The 23,642-nt window shown below is 39.9% G+C and overlaps 1 protein-coding gene and 1 long non-coding RNA gene across 2 annotated transcripts in view; both read right to left on the bottom strand.

The window, feature by feature from the left end:
- Positions 1–422: 422 nt before the first annotated feature.
- Positions 423–2,094, bottom strand: sox1b (SRY-box transcription factor 1b). The gene has a single exon (XM_034151049.1). It carries the CDS (start codon positions 1,943–1,945, stop codon positions 941–943), a length of 1,005 nt encoding a protein of 334 aa, XP_034006940.1. The 5' UTR covers positions 1,946–2,094; the 3' UTR covers positions 423–940.
- A 12,273-nt stretch (positions 2,095–14,367) lies between these two features.
- Positions 14,368–23,642, bottom strand: part of LOC117499219 — a 56,575-nt gene continuing 47,300 nt past the window's right edge. The window contains exons 4-5 of the long non-coding RNA XR_004557682.1: positions 15,896–15,951; positions 14,368–14,519 (exon numbers count right to left, since the gene is read on the bottom strand). This is a non-coding gene — a long non-coding RNA (uncharacterized LOC117499219). The remainder of the gene's footprint in view (positions 14,520–15,895; positions 15,952–23,642) is intronic.

Genomic DNA, 23,642 nt, shown 5'->3' on the forward strand with positions numbered 1-23,642 from the left:
TAACAAGGCAACCAGAAAACAAATTATTCTATTATAGCAGAACAGAATATATAATGTTGTGTTTATTTTTTATTCGAGGAGAAATACTTAATGCCTGGATGTTAAATTGCCCTTTTTTTCCAGATCATATCGAATAAACATACCTGTGTTTTAATTATTCTTTTTAGTTGCCATTTGCATTTTGACCAGGCAGTTTGCCTTGAATAAACAATACTTGACGCTTGTCACCATTTCCAAATATATTTTTAGAATAGGAATCAGTGGTAATAAACATTAAATATCGCTAATACAGTCTCCTTAAGGCTTTAAATCTCCTGCAAAACATAATGTCTAACGCTTTTGGTGAAACGTTAAATTCCGCGTAAAATCGACCCAGAAAGAGGCTTCGTAGTAAATTATGTACAATTGCGTCAAAGTGTTTTCAGTAGGCCTATTTATTCACAATTTACAAGATTTTACAACAACAAAAACAAATTCAAATTACACCGACTGACTCACATGTTTACAAGCATTAAAACTGGAAATCAATTTAAATTGCAGCCTAGAAACTTTTTTTTTTAAACACATCTTCCTCACACCGCCTTCCATTTATTATACGGTTCCTTCTTTAAACAGGTTTTCCCTCAAACACACAGCTGGTGCCTTTAATTCCACAGAAAATTAGGAAAAAAATAACCTTCAAAACGCACCAGCCTTCACGGATTATAATTTAAATCGTGTCAAAACTTGGCATGCTCTGTTCCAGAGAGCAAAAGCTTTCCTTTAGCTTCGGACAGACAAAAAATCCATCACTGAAAGAAAAATAACAATAAAAAAAAGTTTGTTCAAAGTGATTGCATTTTTATGGCTATAACCGCCCTATAATTTACAATTCATCAGCAGCAGCCCACATCTTTAAATATTTGGTTGTGGTTTTGTAGTGCTTAAACATTTAGAGATTTTAAATATGAGTCAGAGGAACTGTCCCGTTTACCGGAGTGGAGCCGCTGCTCTGGTAGTGCTGCGGGTGGAGCACGTGCAGTCTGCTGTGAACGGAGGAGTCCCCCGCCGCCTCTCCGGTGGGCAGGTACATGCTGATCATGTCCCGCAGGTCCCCGGTGGGGCACTGCTGCGGTGGGCGCGCCGTGGACACCGGAGGGCTCACACTGGGCTCAGATTTCACCAGGGAACCCAGAGGCACCGGGGACACACCGGAGCTCTGGTGCGAGTATCCGGTGATCCCTCCGTATCCCGGTGGGGAGGCGCTCATGTAGCTCTGAGAGTTTGAGATGGGGCTGTAGGACAAGGCGCTCATGTCGTACCGGTGCGGGTTGTGCGGGTGATGGTGGTGCGGGTGATGGTGTGCGTGATGGTGAGCTCCGGAGCCCGGGTGTTGTGTGTACAGCTGCGCCTCCTGCATCATGGCGTGCGCCGCCGCCGCTGCAGCCGCCACCTGGCCCGAGTACGCACCGTTCGCCCAGCCGTTCACATGCGACGCGTAGCCGGCATTCCCACCTCCGTGACCCCCTCCTCCGGGGCTATCCAGCCGCTGCCCGCCGCCCACCATGCCAATCCCCGGGTGAGATCCGAGGAGCCCCCCGGCCAGAGAGTACTTGTCCTTCTTCAGCAGCGTCTTGGTCTTCCTCCGCGGCCGGTACTTGTAGTCCGGGTGTTCCTTCATGTGCATGGCCCGGAGCCGCTTCGCCTCGTCAATAAACGGCCTCTTCTCCGCCTCGGTCATCACTTTCCACTCCGCGCCGAGTCTCTTACTGATCTCGGAGTTGTGCATTTTTGGGTTCTCCTGGGCCATTTTCCTCCTCTGACCCCGGGACCACACCATGAAGGCGTTCATGGGTCTCTTGATTCTGTCCTGCGGGACTTTTCCTCCTCCTACCCCCGGGTTGGATGGGTTGGTCTGCGGGACCATGGGGGAATGTAAGTCCGTCTCCATCATGATGCTGTACATTCACCTGGTCTTGTTGGACAGTCAAACACACAGAAACATTCAGGCAGCTCCGATAAAGATAAAGAGTGAAAGAAAATGAATCCACTCGGAGGAAAACTCACTTCCCCTTTTACGCTTCTTTTTTCCTGCTGTAGCCGAGAAAAATAGACCCTGCAGTTTGACTTTGGTTGAAGCTCGACTGGGAAAAGTTACCGGAGCAGCTAAATGAGCGAGGGACGGCCAATGGAGAGGCGCGATAGGAGACGTGATTTGCATGCAGGGGCTCGAGGTTCTGGTGACGTCGGAGCGCGAGACCAAAAAAAAATTACTCCCTCTGTCATCTGTTTTGTGTGTGTAGCTGGTGTGTGTGTGTGTGTGTGGCTCAGAACACACACACATGTAAACAGTTTAATTCCTATCATTTTGCGCATGCTTTACGCAGGCTCTGTACACTCATATATTTCATCACATGTCAAATATGATATAACTTATAGGCTATGTTACATCTTTAAAAAAGTAACAGCAAATTAAGCTTTAATGGTAAAAACATAAGCTTTGCAAAACAGCAGAAAACATGTGCCTATTTTATAAAAAACATTGCTTAAAATTTAAATAAAAATCCAAATACGCAAGTTTAAAATGACAGAATGATTCATGTGTATTTCAGCACATGTACAATATGATATGATATATAGGCTATATAGTTATAACTTAATAAGGTTTCAGCAAATAAAGCTTGAATAGTAACAACATTAGCTTGGCAAAACAGCAAATGTAATAAAAATAGCCTCAAATTTAAATAAAAATCCAAATAAAGAAGCCTAAAATGACATAATGATTTAGTGTAAATAAGCCGAGCACCGTCACTCTTACAGCAACAAAATGCACACAATATCTTAATTAAAAAATATGATGTTGCAGTTAATTATACTTTTAGAGCTCCACGTTAAACACAGAAATGGCTCATTATCGCAATCTATACCAATACTTATACATTATAAGAGGAAAATGGCTCTTTTACATCATAACCAATAGCGTATAATAAAAAAAGGCTATATATGTTAGAATTTCTCCCTGTTTTTTGTCTAACTAAGGGCTCCACCGCCTCCCATTCAGAGCCACAGGTGCTTTTCTGTTGTGCCTGTTGCTAGGAAACAGATGACTGACGCTCGGAGCACGTGCCATTCAAAGCCCTTTTGTTTGTTTCACTAAAGCTGCAGGAGAGCACGAGAGAAAGAGGGGATTTAACCCCCCTAGAAAAACTACTGTAATCCTATAATAAATGTTGGGAGTATAGATTTGTAATGGTAACATTTTAATAATCTATTGAACAGTGATGGAGCTGCAGGCCTGCTGCAGAAGGCCCGGGATTCTTCTTCTGTTATTATAAAAAAAAAGGGTGAAATCTGCGTAGCAATAACGCTTTTAAACAAATAATACTTTGTTGAATTCAATGTTGTTAAATAGTAAAAAAATAGTAATGTTTGTGTGATAAATAGTTTTGTGTGTGATAAATACTGAATAATAACCTTCAACATTTTACAGAGCTTAAAGGTGCCATATTTAAGTCACTTGTTTTGTCAGAAACGCTCACATATTAAAGTACATTAAAGTATCTGTAACTAGTGAATGTTTAGCGTTTATTCTCAATATATAATTCAGAAAATGAATCAAACATCAGATTTAGTTGAATTGTCTATATTTGACATCGTCAGTGAACCTTGTAGAAATGTGATATTCTCCGGCTCTATGCAGCATAAAAGCAGAGTAAAAAGGAAAATGTATTTATTTCATTTGCAGTTTGGTATTCCAGTCTGCTCCACTGGCTTCCCGTCATGTGGAGGATCTTTTCAGCCCTGTGGGATTATTCCCCCGAGTGGCATCTGTCAGGTGCTCTGCCTCTCTGCCTCTCAGCGAGTCGCTCGTTGGCACGCTGGCATGGCAGGATTCTCCTCTCCTTGTACCAGGTGGCTATAGTGCTGCTGAGTGGCTTGTATGATCTGTTTCTCGCACAGTGTGACAATCTCCTCTCTCTCTGCAGCCAGCACTGAAACACACGCACACAGAACATCAGAAATCTAATCAGAGAACATTTCACTTTTAACCAAATACTGATATCTTGTCACATGAACACACTTTGCTTTATTTTCTAATGCAGTTCATGTAGTGATTATATTTGCAGGGACTTTTTTAGGCTTATTGAATTCACTCCTGGAAGTTGTGTATAGATTCCTGAATTGACAGCTTATAAGAACATATTTCAGGGATGGTTTTATTTACTGTCTGGGACGTGGTGACCTTTTGGAGTCGATGTCTGTGTGTTGGCTTTGTTCGATAGAAGGATCACAGCTCTGTGTGTTTGATTGTTTCTCAGTGTGTGTGTCTGATGCGCTCTCGAGACATAAGGGCCTCTCATACGTCTCCAAATAATCTAAGTATAGTGTTTATTTGTGAGGTGTTTGTTAGCAGCAAAACGATGCGTGTGTTCATGTTTGAAAACTGGATAATGAAGAGGGCGCTAGTGTTGTCTGTCTATGATACAACAGATACTACTTTAACCAAATAGGGCTTAAAATGAACCGATTTGGTTGGCTGTCCAAAGAGAAAACGGGACGTGTGATTCAAAGAGAAGATTTTTTTATTGTGGAAGACAAAAACCGTAGTAAATATGAATTTAATTTATGCAGTTTACCTCCATTTATCCTTAAATGTAAACAAACAAAAATGTCATGACATGCCTAACTAATGCAGATCAATGAATGGCATCCATACGAGTTAATACTGGTATCTATTTGGGGGTAGTTTTTGCTTTTAAAAAGAAAACTCTTCAATTAAAGTTGATCTGCTTCTGATTCATGTGTTAGACAGCAGTGTTGATCCAGCGGGGTCTGACTGGAAATCCCCAGAGAGAACTGCAACAGGTATTGTTAGAGCGGGACAATGCTGGAAACACTGACTGAACACCTGCTGTGATACTTTGGTTTACACTACACTATGCTTTAATGTTACCTTATGTACTTCTAGCTTGAGCTACACTGAAGTTCCTTTCAGTATAAAGTTAGTCATGACACAAATTATAAAAAAATGGAGATGATCATTACATTTACACACCTGGAATGAGCAGGAATCAAAGTGTGTGTGGAGATAAAACACAGCAGTAAGGATGTTCTGCACATCTTCATGCGGCTATCAGGCCTGACATCTCTAAGCCTACAGGCCACACACACACACACACACACACACACACACACACACACACACACACACACACACACACACACACACACACACACACACACACACACACACACACACACACACACACACACACACACACACACACACACACACACAGGCCTAATAGAATCAAAGGCATTTCTCCTGTGCACAGCGACCCGGTGGGTTTGTTTAAGGCTCTCTGTCACAGCAAGCTGTCAGCTCTACTGGAGCTCAGAGCAGGGAGTACACTAACACACACACACACACACACACACACACACACTCACACACACACACGCACGCACACACACACATATACACATATACCACAGCAACAGAAGACATATGTCAAGTTAAGTGCCCAGACTCTCTATACAATGGCAGCATTAACATAGTTGTTGATGATGATGAACAGTGTTACATTGGTTTCTTTAAAAGTTTGTCTTGATGTAAATGACAACGTTTGTTTAAAATAAGCTCAGCAATGTCCTGAACAATACTGTACAGTGTTTTCTGATGCTGATTCAAGGTTTTCTACTTGTTTTCTGCTGTGAAAAACAAACTGCTGTACCACTTTATAATATGCCTGTTATTGACGTTACTTTTTTGTAGTTAATGGTTAGAATTCTTTAACTAAATGTATTTCTGATATTTCCAATACAAACAGTCTTTAATTGCTGATTGTGGCTTCAATTTGAATTCAGTGTGATTGTCCTGAATATGTCCCTTTTGATTAAACATGTCTTTCTGTTTGCTGCAGGTGAAACCCCGGTGGATAAAGGGTCCATGAAACGCAGAGAAGAACCTGGACTTATGCTCTGATGGAAGACACCAGTCATGCCGGCATTTTTAAAGGTATACTAGATCCCAAACGTGGTTCTGGTGTTACATTCATATACGCTCTGAGCTTTGAAACAGGAACAAGTTTGTGAAAACCTAAATTGAGTGTAATTTAACGATGATTACTGGGAGCCAATGTGAAAGAATTCCCTTTGCTCCAATAGTCCTCATCAAGCTTTGACTTAAAGGTTTTGAAATTCACTTTCTTTAATAACTTCCATGAATAAATTACCAGTTGCAGCCATCCACACAGAGACTAACATCATCTTTCTTCAATCCATTTTCCCCCACTTTCAAGTGTCAGAGTAAAGTGGCCTGGTGTACGAACACTGTTAAGCATTTGCACTCATCATTTAATCATTGCACCTCATCCTTTGATTGATGCCTAATGAATGCCCGGGGTCTCGGTTTACAAGACGATCGCTAACAGAGCCTTGCTAATGGCTTTCTCCTGTCTGCCAGACAGCTTCAGGAGCATTTATTCTATCATTTCTCATCCAGATCCTACTTACTTACAGCAGTCTTAACAAAACCAGGCCTGAGCTGCTTTCCGTTTAGTGGACAGAGCATCCATGTTCACTGTGTGGCTTAAACAAACCTAAAACTACACCATAGACCCTGGTATTCATGGTATTAATTAATACATATTCATTTCCCATAAGCTCTAAGGCAGGGTTGCTCAAAGTTTGGATCACAGTGTCAGTTTTGAAAAGTATTTGATCCACTGAAAAGGAAGGTTTAATTGCTGAATCCTGACTGAAGGGGAGATGAACATACGGTAAGTATCAAGTAAACTGGTGTTACACTTGCTATGTCGTGGTGAATGGTTTCATTAGCTTCTTTTTGTGACTGCTTGGGATTCGAACCAAGTATGTTGTGCTTCAAGAGTCAACGTCCTTACCTCATGAGCTAGACAACATTTCCCTTGGTGATTTAATCAGTTTGTAATATTCAGTTCTTGTAAAAGTATCAATAAAGATGGGAAGTAAAAAAGTACTTAATTAACAAGTGGAATTTAAATAAGGGTCCCCCCTTATATACAAATGAGAGTTTCCAGACCAGAACTGAGTATGGCAGATTTTTTCACTTTGTTTATACTGGGAAAGTTGTGTCATGCACATGTATGGGTCTTTTTTAAATTAATCTATTTATCTAAAACTTGGTTTAAATGAATAAAATAAGAGACTGTACCTCAACAATAGCTCAGAGTGATACAACACTGCTCAGGTAAGCTGAAGTCTTGGGTTCGATCCTCCTGAGGCGCAGGAGTTTTCAAAATCTCCAACCCAAAGTTGAGAATGAATTTACCAAATGAAAGGTTTACCTGTCAGGTCAGATGGCTCAGAGGGAGAGAAGACTGACTGTGAGACTGCAGGTTGTGGGTTCAAGGCTTTTCAGGTGCAGTCATCTTTAAGGTCCAAAAAGCCAAATGAGCAGGTCATAAGCTCTACGAAACAATGATGACTCAGGACAGATGGCGCAGAGGGATATGTGACGGGTCAGAAGATCTGAGGTTGTGTGTTCGAATCCTAGCGATGCTCAGTGATTTTTAAAGAGCTTTACTCAAAATGATGAGGATAAATGCGCCCAGAGAACAGGTCTTCATGTACATGAGTTGGTGGCTATTTGGGTTTGTTCTCGGCACTTAGGTGACTTAGTGCGCAATGAGGCGCCTAAGTGCTGGGAACAGATCCGCTGCTTAGCATGGGCGGGGTTCGAGTCTACTAGAGGCAAGGTAGCTAATAAAATAGGTCCAAAATAGAGAAATAAAATAGGTGAAAAGTAGAATAAATAGAGTTCCAAGATAGGATAGGTGACCAACTAGAAAAGCATAGAGAAATACGGGTAATGTAAACATTGAGCTCAATTAGGGGATAAAATAAATTAGTCTTTTCTTTTCTAGATACTTAACTCTGACCGTTTGCACTATGTAATGAGTTTACCAAATGAAAGGTTTACCTCTCAGGTCAGATGGCTCAGAGGGATAGAAGACTGACCGTGAGACTGCAGGTTGTGGGTGCAGTTGTCTTGGATGAGACTACAACTCATGATATCTGCCCATTATTTGTATCTGTCTACGAAAATACTCGCATCTCATACTTAAGTAAAAGTAATAATACAGCAGCGTATGGAAATAAGTCAGTTTAGTAAGGCACAAAATGTTTATTTAAAAAAGTCACACTTAACTATGTAATTATTAAAAAGTAATTAAATAGTAGTCACAAAATTTTTTTAAAGTTACAGTTGAAAAAAGTCAGTATAGTTTGTCTTGAAAATAAATAAAGTATATAAAACACATTTCATAAAGAAGTACGTCAGATCAAATGTAATAAAGGTTGTGTCATCTTTTTGAAATGTTATACTATGACTTTTTTATATTGCTCTACATGCTGTACTATGACTGTTTACATCATATTTTAAACAAACTATACTACAGCTTTATTTCTAACAACTATACCATTACTTTTTATTCCAGAAATTCCATACTATGACTTTTAAAAGTTTTTCACAACATATTAGATAGTGTTTATTTATAATTTAATAATAAATAAACACAGGAATAAATAATGATATATATATATATATATATATAATAATAATAAATGTAATAATTATAATAAAATGTATTTAATATATTTATTTATTATTTGTGTATATTCCTGCATTTATTTATTCCTATATTATTTTATTCCTGTATTATTTTGTTAATTTATTCCTGTATTATTTTGTTAATTTATTCCTGCATCTATTTGATCATGCCTGTGTGAGATTTGAACCCTATTTTGTTTGTTTAGTAGACCTACAGTCCTTGACTCTAACCTCTAAGCTATTTTGTCTCACAAACTTTCTCGGTGAATCCCAGACTGAAGTATGTATCATTCACTAGAAAGTGCTAGGGCTGTGTTTTGAGGCTCAAACATGAGATGGAGATGTCAAATATGCAAAGGAACATCCAACTCTCTCAGGTCAAATGGCTCAGGGTGATAAGAATGACAGTTGGTAGACCAGAGGTTGTTGGTTCCAGTCTTGTGCCTTCCAGATAGATTTTAAGGTGTCTTCACCTTAAGGAAGAAGTCAAATACAAGTAAAAGCCGGGACTTCTCATCTGCTCCAATGGCTCACAGAGATAGAACAATGGTTGGTAGACCAGAGGTTGTTGGTTCCGGTCTTGTGCCTTCCAGATAGATTTTAAGGTGTCTTCACCTTAAGTAAGAAGTCAAATACAAGTAAAAGCCGGGACTTCTCATCTGCTCCAATGGCTCACAGAGATAGAACAATGGTTGGTAGACCAGAGGTTGTTGGTTCCAGTCTTGTGCGTACCAATAGGATACTAACTATTGGACAGTATCCAATAGGATACCAATAGGAAAATTCCAGATAGATTTTGTGCGTGTGCGTGTTTAAGACAGTTAGTATCCTATTCAATATAGGATACCAATAGGATACTAACTATTGGACAGTATCCAATAGAAAACGTCCTTAATTAAGAAAGTTAGTATCCTATTCACTCTAGGGAGTTAGTAATTAAGAAAGTTAGTATCCTATTCACTCCCCCCCGAAGGGGGGGAGTGAATAGGATACTAACTTTCTTAATTAGGGAAGTTAGGGAAGTTAATATCCTATTACTATCTTAGGATACTAACTAGGATACTAACTAGGATACTAACTTTCTTAATTAAGGAAGTTTACTATTGGATACTGTCCTATTGGATACTATCCTATTGGTATCCTATTCACTCCCCCCCTTTGGGGGTGATCCTATTCACTCCCCCCCTTTGGGGGGGAGTGAATAGGATACTAACTGTCTTAAACACGCACACGCACAAAATCTATCTGGAAATTAAGGAAGTTTCCTATTGGTATCCTATTGGATACTGTCCAATAGTTAGTATCCTATTGGTACGCACAAGACTGGAACCAACAACCTCTGGTCTACCAACCATTGTTCTATCTCTGTGAGCCATTGGAGCAGATGAGAAGTCCCGGCTTTTACTTGTATTTGACTTCTTCCTTAAGGTGAAGACACCTTAAAATCTATCTGGAAGGCACAAGACTGGAACCAACAACCTCTGGTCTACCAACCGTCATTCTTATCACCCTGAGCCATTTGACCTGAGAGAGTTGGATGTTCCTTTGCATATTTGACATCTCCATCTCATGTTTGAGCCTCAAAACACACAGCCCTAGCACTTTCTAGTGAATGATACATACTTCAGTCTGGGATTCACAGAGAAAGTTTGTGAGACAAAATAGCTTAGAGGTTAGAGTCAAGGACTGCAGGTCCACTAAACAAACAAAATAGGGTTCAAATCTCACACAGGCATGATCAAATAGATGCAGGAATAAATTAACAAAATAATACAGGAATAAATTAACAAAATAATATAGGAATAAATAAATGCAGGAATACATACAAATAATAAATAAACATTGTAATAAATACATTTATTATTATTATATATCATTATTTATTCCTGTGTTTATTTATTATTAAATTATAAATAAACACTATCTAATATGTTGTGAAAAACTTTTAAAAGTCATAGTATGGAATTTCTGGAATAAAAAGTAATGGTATAGTTGTTAGAAATAAAGCTGTAGTATAGTTTGTTTAAAATATGATGTAAATAGTCATAGTACAGCATGAAGAGCAATATAAAAAAGTCATAGTATAACATTTCAAAAAGATGACATACGACCTTTATTACATTTGATCTGACGTACTTCTTTATGAAATGTGTTTTATATACTTTACTTATTTTCAAGACAAACTATACTGACTTTTTTCAACTGTAACTTTAAAAAAAGTGTGACTACTATTTAATTACTTTTTAATAATTACATAGTTAAGTGTGACTTTTTTAAATAAACATTTTGTGCCTTACTAAACTGACTTATTTCCATACGCTGCTGTATTATTACTTTTACTTAAAGGTGGGGTAGGTAAGTTTGAGAAACCGGCTCGAGATACACTTTTTGTTATATTCCATGGAATGCTCTTAACATCTCGATAGCAATGAATATCTGAAGTGCTTTGACAAAAAATCCATACAAAAATCTCATCTGTGGAAGCCGTGGTGCTGTAAAAAGCACGACCAATCATCTGAGCCGGCCCGGATAAAATAACTGGATGGCCTACCTGCCTGTCAGCCTTCCATCTGTGCACAAACTTATCTCGTGCCCTCATTGGTCATGTGCGCGTTCGTGTGTGTTGGAGGAGGGGCTCTGTAAGGAAGTGGGAGATTTTTTCCGGCTGTGTATTTTCAAATTCTAGCGCACTCGAGCTGGTTTCTCCAAAATTACCTACCCTACCTTTAAGTATGAGATGCGAGTATTTTCGTAGACAGATACAAATAATGGACAGATATCATGAGTCGTAGTCTCATCCAAGACAACTGCAACAAAAGCAGTGGTGTATTTGAACAAAGTGCATTTACTCAAGTACTGTACTTTTACAATTGAGGTACATGTACTTTACCTGTACAGTTACACTACTTAATACATATACTCCACTACATTTTAGAAGCATGTTGCTAGCTTGCAGCTAACTTATGCTAACATGTGGTACTTCTCTGGGCTTCTTCACTTTGAGTAAAGGACTTTAAAAACCACTGTGCATCACAAGGATTCAAACACACAACTTCAGGTCTTCTGACCTGTCACATATCCCTCTGAGCCATTTGTTTTTGGACCTTAAAGATGACTGCACCTGAAAAGCCTTCAACCCACAACCTGCAGTCTCACAGTCAGTCTTCTATCCCTCTGAGCCATCTGACCTGAGAGATAAACCTTTCATTTGGTAAACTCATTCTCAACTTTGGGTTTGAGATTTTGAAAACTCCTGCGCCTCATGAGGATCGAACCCAAGACTTCAGCTTACCTGAGCAGTGTTGTATCACTCTGAGCTATTGTTGGTGTTTGCTAGATTTTGTCAAACAAAGAAAATGTGAAAAAAGGAAATAAAACAAGTCCTAGTGCAAACAGTCAGAGTTAAGTATCTAGAAAAGAAAGGACTAATCTATCCCCTAATTGAGCTCAATGTTTACATTACCCGTATTCCTCTATGCTTTTCTAGTTGGTCACCTATCCTATCTTGTAACTCTATTTATTCTACTTTTCACCTAATTTGTTGGCCTATTTTATTTCTCTATTTTGGACCTATTTTATTAGCTACCTTGCCTCTAGTAGACTCGAACCCCGCACATGCTAAGCAGCGGATCTGTTCCCAGCACTTAGGCGCCTCATTGCGCACTAAGTCACCTAAGTGCCGAGAACAAACCCAAATAGCCACCAACTCATGTACATGAAGACCTGTTCTCTGGGCGCATTTATCCTCATCATTTTGAGTAAAGCTCTTTAAAAATCACTGAGCATCACGAGGATTCGAACACACAACCTCAGGTCTTCTGACTTGTTACATATCTCTCTGCGCCATCTGTCCTGAGTCATCATTGTTTCGTAGAGCTTATGACCTGCTCATTTGGCTTTTTGGACCTTAAAGATGACTGCACCTGAAAAGCCTTGAACCCACAACCTGCAGTCTCACAGTCAGTCTTCTATCCCTCTGAGCCATCTGACCTGAGAGGTAAACCTTTCATTTGGTAAACTCATTCTCAACTTTGGGTTGGAGATTTTGAAAACTACAAGGTGAGGGACCACGCAGTCTTCGTGATCTGTGTGTAGGGAGGGTCTCTCTACCTACATTAAGAATGCTAAACATATATTTATGTTGGTGTACCTTGCATAACGGCATGAACCCGTATGGCACAATACAACTCAGTACATTGTTGGTCATTACGTCAATTTTATACCCTTTCTTTAGTAGAATTGTATAAATTGGAAGGCTAACTAGGTAATCAGCTCGCCGGTGAACTGCGTGTTAGAAAATATGAGATTTTTTTTTTTTCAATGCCGTTCGATCGACCGACGTATTGGGCACCCCTGCAGTCTGAGCCATCTGACCTGAGAGATAAACCTTTCATTTGGTAAATTCATTCTCAACTTTGGGTTGGAGATTTTTTTTATATAAGGTGGACCCTTATTTAAATATATATATATTTGTATATAATAGCATAGTATGTCAGAAATGCCATACAAACCAATGATGGGAAGGAAACAACATAGTATATCATTTCCAGATATCAGAAAAAACAACACGTATGTCCAAAATGTAAATACAAATAGCATAGTATAGTTTTTTGGAAAATATCAGAAAAAGTTAAAATATAGAACCTTAAGTTGTAAATATATTTAACAATCCTGACTCAAATATATGCTCATTTAATTAATTTCTTGTTTTAACAGTTACTTATATTTTTTACATTTGACCTTTAATTTGATTATCCTTGTGTGAATCTGTACTGTCCTGCTTTTCACTCTCACTCGTCCGAAACAAACTACATAGCAACATGGAAATTGTAAATTGTAAAGTAGATTTAGTCAAGTACTTTACAACTTTGAGGGACTTGTACTTTACTTGAGTATTTCAATTATTTGCTACTTTGTACTTTTACTCCACTACATGTATTTAATCCCTTTAGTTACTTCACAGATGTGGATGAATGATGTGAAATATAATGAAGTGTTAAATCAGACTTTAGTTCCACCTGGAGTAAATTCACAAGCTACCCTGCAGTATACAAAGTCATTCAAACTAGCTGCACCTTTACCAGCTTTGAGAACACTTTCATGATCAATCATTATAAAACATATCATATATATTATTCTGAAATGGACCAATCTGCACAATGACTATTATACTTTTGGTACTTTTACTGATACTTGTGTATTTTTATTTGAGTAACATTTTGATTGCAGGACTTTTACTTGTACAAAGTATTCCTACACGCTGGTGTGAGCGGGTCATGTCCTCATATTCAGTTTGTTCACAGAGGGGATTCATGCATCCAATGCTTCTCTAATGTAAAAGTCAGTTTACTTCACTTTAAAAAATATATGTAATGTAATAATACACTGCACATTTCTTGTATGTGTGTATTATATTCATTTTCTTTTAAATCCTTATATATTAATTCCTTTTTTTTACAATTTAATCACTGTGTTTTTGTATGTGTAAACCAACTTAGTAATAGACATGATTCTGAATCATTGGACTAGACACACACACACACACACACACACACACACACACACACACACACACACACACACACACACACACACACACACACACACACACACACACACACACACACACACACACACACACACACAAATTAAACACTGGCAGGACACTGGATCAAAGTTAACATTTATTGTATCTTATATTTTATTGGATTTAAACAAATGTAACATTTTTGACGTCAACACATCTGGATTGTTGCAAAAAGAGTCATAGTATAGTATGTGGAAAATATATTTAAAAATATTTTTGCAATATAGTCAGATGTGTGTTCTCCTCTGTAGGATGATGTGAGGACTCAGGAGGCGCTTAGCTGATCACAGCTTAGTAAAGTGTGTGTGTGTTTGCAATCATGTCTTTCGCCCAGTGAGACGACAGCGACACAGACCTGACCTACGGAGAGGTGGGGGGGGGACAGACACACACAGCACTCAGGTGGAAAACACAATACTTAAACTTCACAAGTAAACATCCAAGGGACACACAGTATAAGGACGGGGCCTCATTTATATAGTGATTCTCTGGCTTTTTCTGAAATCGCATCATATCAGGATAATATTACAATGAAGTCCCTTGGCAGGTACACATATAACAATAAACAAACAATTAAAATATGACATCTTTATCACACTAACAATTACACAGACAAATTAAAGTACTGATCTATAAATAATAATACAAATACCAGCACATTTATTAGTACAATAGTAATGTAACGTTAAAGTAACATTACTAGTTATAGAAAAGTAACGTTAAAGTAACATTATAGTAAAGTAACGTTACTAGTAATAAAGTAACGTTACGTGACGGAACGTAACGTTACTAGTTACGTGACAGAACTAGTTACAGACTCAGTGCAAAAGCATTTTCACAGACTGAGCAGCTGAATGGTTTCTCTCCTGTATTTTACTATAACGTTATAGTTATTAGTTATAGTAAACTAACGTTAAAGTAACGTTCGTGACGGAATGTTTTTGTGTAAAAGATTTCTTACAGACTGAGCAGCTGAATGGTTTCTCTCCTGTGTGTATTCTCATGTGTCGATGTAAAGTTCCTTTCAGTGCAAAAGCATTCTCACAGACTGAGCAGCTGAATGGTTTCTCTTCTGTATTTTACTATAACGTTATAGTTACTAGTTTATAGTAAACTAACGTTAAAGTAACGTCACGGAACGTTTTTGTGTAAAATATTTCTTACAGACTGAGCAGCTGAATGGTTTCTCTCCTGTATTTTACTATAACGTTATAGTAAACTAATGTTAAAGTAACGTTAGTTGTTATAGTAAAGTAACGTTAGTAGTTATAGTAAAGTAACGTTAAAGTAACGTTATAGTAAACTAACGTTAAAGTGTAACGTTAAAGTAACGTTACGTTAGTAGTTATAGTAAAGTAACGTTGAAGTAACGTTATAGTAAACTAACGTTAAAGTGTAACATTAAAGTAACGTTATAGTAAACTAACGTTAAAGTGTAACGTTAAAGTGTAACATTAAAGTAACGTTACGTGACGTTAGTAGTTATAGTAAAGTAATGTTGTAGTAACGTTATAGTAAACTAACGTTACGTGACGGAACTTACACTGCTTCTGTAACACAATAATTTCCCAAATTGGGATAAATAAGGTATATCTATCTATATTCTATGGCACTCATGCTACATTATGCCTTTTAATTTGACATATTTGTATGCCACTATCTTTTACTATACTATGGCATTTTCCTACAATGCTACAACTACAACAACTATTAACCCTAGATAATCTGATAATTACCAAATGTTTATCCAGTTCTCATGTTCCATCAGTTCTCTTCAGCACAGTGCAGTTTCCTTGAAAACACAGAAAAGATAGGTGGTTCTTAGAACGGGTGTGCATACTTACCCTAACCCTTATAACATGACAAATGGGACCTTTATCTGCATAGAACATTTACAAAGACAATTTGAATCCTGATATGAGGATAATTTACACAGAGTATTCTTTATTGTCAACACAATGTTCCCATTAACACATGCCTAACCTTAGGGCATACATGAACTAGTTTATTTGTATCTTAACAAGGATCTTTACCATATAAACAACTAATCATATGTTAATGTGCCGCTGAGCTTATCAACATCCTGCTTTGACCTTTATACTTCAGTCTAGCTCTCCAAATCGCACCTTTGTTTCCCATCCATCATTCTTCCATCTGCTTCAGGCTGGTCAAGAATACACACACTGCAGCACATACATTTAATTTAATTAGAGCATGTGCAGCCTCCTTCTCTGTCAGTATTGTCAAGGCGCTCGGGAGCAGCCAACACTATCACTGATTGCTTCTAGATAGGAAGAAATATGATTAGACCACGTGTCTGTCTGTGTGTGTGTGTGTGTGTGTGTGTGTGTGTGTGTGTGTGTGTGTGTGTGTGTGTGTGTGTGTGTGTGTGTGTGTGTGTGTGTGTGTGTGTGTGTGTGTGTGTGTGTGTGTGTGAGAGTGGTGGAAGACATCTGATTGTTAGTGGTGAGAGCAGAGGTAAGCTGAAGGGTTGAAAAAGGACAAGGAGATGATTGAATGGTAAAGTGGACAGGGAAAGATGGAGGGGTTACCTTTTTTTCCTAAGAAATGATATTAGCCTTATGTTTGTGGGCAATAGCTTTAAGATCTACAGTTTTACTGACTTATGTACAGTAATACATCCTAAGATTCAAGACATTATACTTAATAAAGTTATTAATTATGATGAACTGAAACTTTGGATGTTTGAATTCAATTTGGAAGTGAGACTATTCTTCATCTTCTCATATCTTTCTCTTAAAGAAAGCAATTAGCATATTTCCAAATAAGAAGTTTGTATCGGTCTCCATAGCTTCACATGGTCACAGTTGATGTAGAGGAAAGGGTCGATAGAGAGAGGATGTGAGGAGGAGGAGGGAAGATCCCTAATCTTTCATTATTAGTTTGATTTAGAGATGGACGGGAGGTAAACATGAAAGCTTTGATTCTCTGTGTAATAAGATTAGTGTTATTAAAGGGAGGAGGGCAGCTTGAGAGGGAGGGAAACATGGAGGAGAGGATGAAGAAGTGACCTTTTTTAAGGATGAGGTAAGGAGAGAGGGAGAAACCCCGCTGAGGAGTGGTGAAAGAAAAAAGGAAGGGAGGTGAGGGAGGGGAAGACAGAGGGAGGGGAGAGTGACCCCAGCGAAAACAGATTAGTGGAGCATGAAGAGGATTACCAGCAATGATAGTCCCTCTGAGAGCAGCTAGTGCCAGCCAACACACACACACACACACACACACACACACACACACACACACACACACACACACACACACACACACACACACACACACACACACACACACACACACACACACACACACACACACACACACACACACACACACACACACAAAAGTGATCAGCATCAGTCCAACCTGTCTGGCTAATGCCAAACACCCCCCATGTCCTGCTATACTTCCTTTATTCAACAGTGTGTCACATCAAAAATCAAGATTAAATAACAAATGCAGAGACCTATCTAAACTCTAATGGAAATCTCATCAGAGTAATGTTTCACTTCATAGACTCAGTAAGTGGTGCTCTGGTACTTGTGGTAGTACTCTGCGTATACAGTAAGGACATGCAACTTCTGAGTGCATATTTGAATATATTTTTTACTTTAACACATCATTTGGCACTTTCCAGGAGTATAAAACTGAGACAAAAAGACAGAAAACAGGACACATCACTAAAGGTGTTTATAACAAAGTATATTTGACTCTTTAAATGATTTTGTAACTATTGAAGTCATGCTTGCCGGGCCGGGAGCATTTTCAATTCTGCCAATTTTGCACAACAGCAGCAAAAACAGCTGACTGTCAACTAGTGAGGTTCAACCAGGCTGACACCTCTGTTTGTGTGTGTGTGTGTGTGTGTGTGTGTGTGTGTGTGTGTGTGTGTGTGTGTGTGTGTGTGTGTGTGTGTGTGTGTGTGTGTTTCCTAGCATTACTATACTTGTGGGGACCTAAATCTGTTTACACAGTCACGTGTGGGGACTCGCCTCCCTTATGGGGACATAATGGAGGTCCCCATGAGGGGTATCATTAATTGTAGGGTGAAGAATAGGTTAGGGTAAGGGTACGGTTAAGGGTAAGGGTTATGGTTAGGCATGTGTTGGTTATGGTTAAGGTTAGGATAAGTCTCCAGGAAATGCATGTAAGTCAATGTAATGTCCCCTGAAGTGATGTATGCATGGTATGTGTGTGTGTGTGTGTGTGTGTGTGTGTGTGTGTGTGTGTGTGTGTGTGTGTGTGTGTGTGTGTGTGTGTGTGTGTGTTTGTGTGTAGAGCTAATCCCACACAGCCCCCTCCATCATGGCTGATTTGAACTCCCCCTCTAAAAATGATTTTGTAGCGACCAAAATTTATGTGAGCCGAGGCTGAGGAAAAACAAAAATTTCTAAAACCTTAATTTAGTAAAAGTACAGACTATTATCTAAAATATTGGGAAGATAGGCAGATGTTTTCAATATAATCCACATTTACAAAGTCCCTTGTACCAATTACTGTTCAATACATTTGCAAAAAAGCGTATGTTCCTCAAAATGCAGAAAGGTCAAACAGGTAGATTACAGGCTGTTTACACTACAATCAATATCCAAACCCAATGATAAAAGACTCTAAACCTTTCCTTCTTGCTGACATTTCTCTCTCCCCCCGCTGAGGGGAGGTTCAGATATCAGGACCCCCCCTCTCTCTCCACTCATGTTAAATGAGGGCTTTTTCCTAGATTTTCTCTGCTATTGGTGGGGGGTGTCGGGCTCTGGGAAGAATGAGGACTTCCTGGGGAGGGAGGGCCTTTAAGTGCAGGCTGAGGAGTCTCCCTCTCTCTCCCCCTCTTCACACTTCCCCTCTGTGTCTCTCGCTCGCCCTAAATGGGGTCGAGCTCCCAGACAGGACCTGCTGCTTTCAAAGACCCCAAAGAGCAGCTCCCCTCCACCTGCCCTTTCCTCCCCCCTAAACAACCTTTTCTTCCTCCTTTCTCTCCACTCCTTACCTTCCTCTATTCACCCCACATCTCTCTTCTCCTACTTACATCTCTCATGCATCTAAAGCTACTGTCTTTGTTCTCTTTACTGCAGGATTAATACTTGATATATGTGTTAGCATCACATTTAAAAGATATTGTCAACTTGAGAAAAGCACTGTCAGGTTCTAATATTTAAACAACTCTTGTTACCTCGTACAATGAAGGCTTCCTGAAGGCAACATGTACACATAACCCACAGTCAGCAGGAACGTCCCACTGTAGCTGCAGATTCAAGATGTGCCGTAGCTCTGTGTGCATTGTGTTATTATATTTGCACCAATAATCCAAACGGTCACATTACTATAACGGTCAGAAGAGATTACATATTGCCAGCTTTTGGTTAATTCCTCACCTGAACACCTAAACGTTAACACAGCTGATCATTAGCCAATGAAGCAGAACCACCTGTGTAACACACACCTTCGTGCCTCAAAGGACCCTCCCCTCTGTGATAAGTAGCAACATACCTCCTTTAACCAGGCATCCATCTATCGAAAGCAGCAGATATATCCTTAAAGAAATCCATCCCGGCTGAGAGCTCTGTCATATCTGACTAATCTTTCTCTGTTCCTCTTGTTGCAAGGACACAGAAATGGAAACCAACCCAACAATCTCCAGATGACGTTCCTACTGTCCGAGCACTGAAGGGTCCCACTGCATTTTTAGTTCCTGCAGAACCCAACGTGTCCATCAGCAACACAAACTGAAACTTATCCTGATGACTTTCTGCAATAGGAGCTAAACAACTGTCCGTCCATCAGCAGCCATGTCTCCTCCACCTGTCTTTTACCCTCACCCTGACTCCCTTTAACACCACCACCCAACGGCCAGCGTGGCTCTCCGCTCGCCTCCGACCCATACTGCGTTTTATTTAATTTGTCCCGTATAACAGCGGTGAATGAAGCCCGGGGTTTAGGGCGACACAGGCAGATAAAGCCACAGACGAGGGAGGGGCACGCTGCTCAGCAATGTGCGGCAAAAGAGAAACAATAAGTGCCATTATTTTTGATTGGCTTCCCCTTTTTGAGAATGACTTCCAAAGTGTGATGTCCCATTGTGGGAGCAGAATAAGGCTGGACAATGCAACAGGGGTGGGGGGTTAGTCTTATATATCCAGGCTAATATTCAAGGGGGCTTTGGCCATTGCTGGCGGGCCTGCACTGCAGCCTGGGCCCCGGTCAGGCTCATAATGGGAGGCCTTTAGTTCCCATTGTGGCGGCTGTGTCAACAAAGAGGCCGCTGGGAGCTGCCTGGCATGTGGAAGGGAGAAAAGACCCTTTATCCCTCTCTTTTTACAGAGAGAGAGAGAGAGAGAGAGAGAGAGAGAGAGAGAGAGAGAGAGAGAGAGAGAGAGAGAGAGAGAGAGAGACGTTATCACAGCAGCTCCATACATCACCTTCTCCCTCTCTCTCGTGTCCCTGTTTATCCCGCTGATATATTGTCTAAAGGGAATAACATGTATCAGAAACAGATCACTGCTAGCTCCGTGCTACATGCTAACACTCTAGCATAGACTGTGAGTAATGAGCTCAATAGAGAGTACATATTCTTCTGTTTGTACACAAATTGATTAAACTACTGTATATATGTGTTACCCATGTTGGACTCTTACTCTCTCTCAAAGTTATAACACCATTTATTTTCACAGTTTTAGCCCTGATAGGTATCGGACATGACAACTTAGTAATCACCAATTGAATTGCTTGACTTTGTGAACAAGGCAAAGTTACTAAACAAACATTTTTAGTACTTTATCTGTGCTTTAATGACAATGGCAACATTTTCTCCCCAGTAAGGTTTATAAACCACTGATCTACTTTGCAGGATAATAATAACTGGATATATTTTGTAATATCTGTGAGTTAAGAAGGTCTGTAATCAATATGACTAATTCAACAGGTGTCTGTCAGTGTGATGTATTGTTGCTAATCTCACTTTTCCATCAACTTTGGACTTAAAACGTTCGTTATTGCACGTTTAATACAGAGTATAGATGGGTTTTCAGAGATTCACACACACACACGCACACACACACCACACACACACACACACACACACACACACACACACACACACACACACACACACACACACACACACACACACACACACACACACACACACACACACACACACACACACACACACACACACACACACACACACACACACACACACACACACACACACACACACACACACACACACACACACAACCAGTGGGTTAGCGTCAATATCACTGTCGGCCCTTTCATTTATCCAATTCCACCTGGGAAGGAGACGGACATGTGTGTTTACTCTAGATTCAATTCCCAGAGGCACACACACACAAATACACACACAAACACACACTACTATTATGTTTAGTTGCTGTGATGAACCAGCCTTGAGAAAGCAGGCGAAGCTGACCAAATAGTGGCATCCAAACACACACATGTATGCAAATACACACACGCAGAACAGCAGCACCTAAACAAACAGCCTGCGATGGTGGCACACGCCAAGCAGCTCTCATTACCAGACACACAATGAGCTGTAGACACACACACACACTCTCTCTCTTCCAGTGTACTTGCTTTATGTGTTTCGGTTAACATTCATATCTATAAATGAGTTTATTTCGAACGTCATACAGGCTCACTGCAGATAGAAATGTACAAACTTTACGCAGAGAGGAGAGCGGTATATGGCGGAAATAGGAGCATCAGCAGTTTCCTATTGTTGAGCTGACATAGATAAAGTGAGAGGGGCGAAGGGGGGGGGGGAGAGAGAGAGAGAGAGAGAGAGAGAGAGAGAGAGAGAGAGAGAGAGAGCAACTGGTCAGCATAGAAGGCAACAGAAAGAGGGAAAAGCCTCGCAGTGTTCCTCCATATGTCAGGAAAAATAGGAAACTTTAAATATCTGCTTTTACATTGGGTTTAAAATGTAAGAAGTGTATCTTTTCACTGGTTCTTTACACCTGTTGCTACATGCTTTAGCTGTGCTCATGTAGGTGTCATAAAACCGTTTGTTGAAATATAGTAACCTTCTATTTGCCACAGTCTTGAGTACACTTACATATTTTAATTCCTTAACATTTTACCTTATACAACCCTACCTGAAATGCTTTGTTCTTCCACTCTCCCTTCTCTGCTACAATTTCCTGGTCGTTAGAGGACCTTATTATCTTGTGTACACACTTCACGTATATGCACATGAAGGTAATGACGAGCCCTCCGCTGACCCCTGACCCTCATCAGAGCCACAAAGAGGCAGATAGCAGCGCGAGGACAAAAAGATGGAGAGGTTGCTTAGGGTGAGGAGATAAAAGCAGGGACATGACAGCATGGAGGGTCAGGAGCATGAAGGGGGGGAGGAAGAGAAGGTACTAAATGCAGCTTGGTTTGACTCCCCCAGGTTGAGGTTGGAGACCGTGCAAATGAAAGATACTGACTTAATTACTGACTTAACATATGCATATGGTCTGTCGGGCAGATGCAAAAAAGTAACCTAGAGAGGTCACTTTGAGCTCTTATTCTCACAATTCTTTAATATTTTATTGCTAACCAAATGAGGAAATAACAAGCAGAACATGAGTCAATGACACCTGTTGTTTGTTTAAACCCTTGATGTCCTCTATTTGGTTGGTATACGTGTGATACATTGGCCGGACCACCGAAGCTACATTTCAAATGTCTCCAAAATCCCTGCTTCAGACCGCGACTTTTACTGCCAATAAATCACAAGAAAAGACTGAAACCAACTTCATACAAGTAAGTACTGTATATATGAGACGCAAGTGAGATCCTGGACCTGAAATATTTGACATTATTGCTGAAAAAAAGGGACTAAAGTGAATAATCAAATATCTGAATAGCTGCCAAACGATTAACTGGCAATCAACTTATCGTATAACTTAACAGATAGATACAAAAAACTACTTCTGTGAGTTTTCAACCTACATTTACACCAACCTCTATTTGATATCTGAATCTGACATCATGTGATTTCTCTTCACACATCATGCCTCCCTTCACACACCTTCCTGTGTGTGTGTGTTGTGTGTGTCAGGTGTGTATTTAACTGGACAGATGATCAGGATAAGAGCGAGAAACAGCCGTGTCCATCATTCTGTCTGTCTGCATCATGGACAACGTACATTATCAACTCATCACTATGCTGTCAGCAGTCACGCACGCGCGCACACACACACACACACACACACACACACACACACACACACACACACACACACACACACACACACACACACACACACACACACACACACACACACACACACACACACACACACACACACACACACACACACACACACACACACACACACACACACACACACACACACACACACACACACACAGTTCTATGTAGTAGCACATACTGTCACTCTGCACTGATAAGATGTCCATTACGCTTCTTTCAGTCTGACAGACAACATTTTTTCG

The sequence above is a fragment of the Trematomus bernacchii genome, unplaced genomic scaffold (genome assembly GCF_902827165.1).
Source record: "Trematomus bernacchii unplaced genomic scaffold, fTreBer1.1, whole genome shotgun sequence".
Lineage (NCBI taxonomy): Eukaryota > Metazoa > Chordata > Actinopteri > Perciformes > Nototheniidae > Trematomus > Trematomus bernacchii.

What these genes read in the sequence shown, in the direction of transcription:
- sox1b (XM_034151049.1), bottom strand. Translation starts at nt 1,945, where the DNA reads ATGTACAGCATCATGATGGAGACGGACTTACATTCCCCCATGGTCCCG.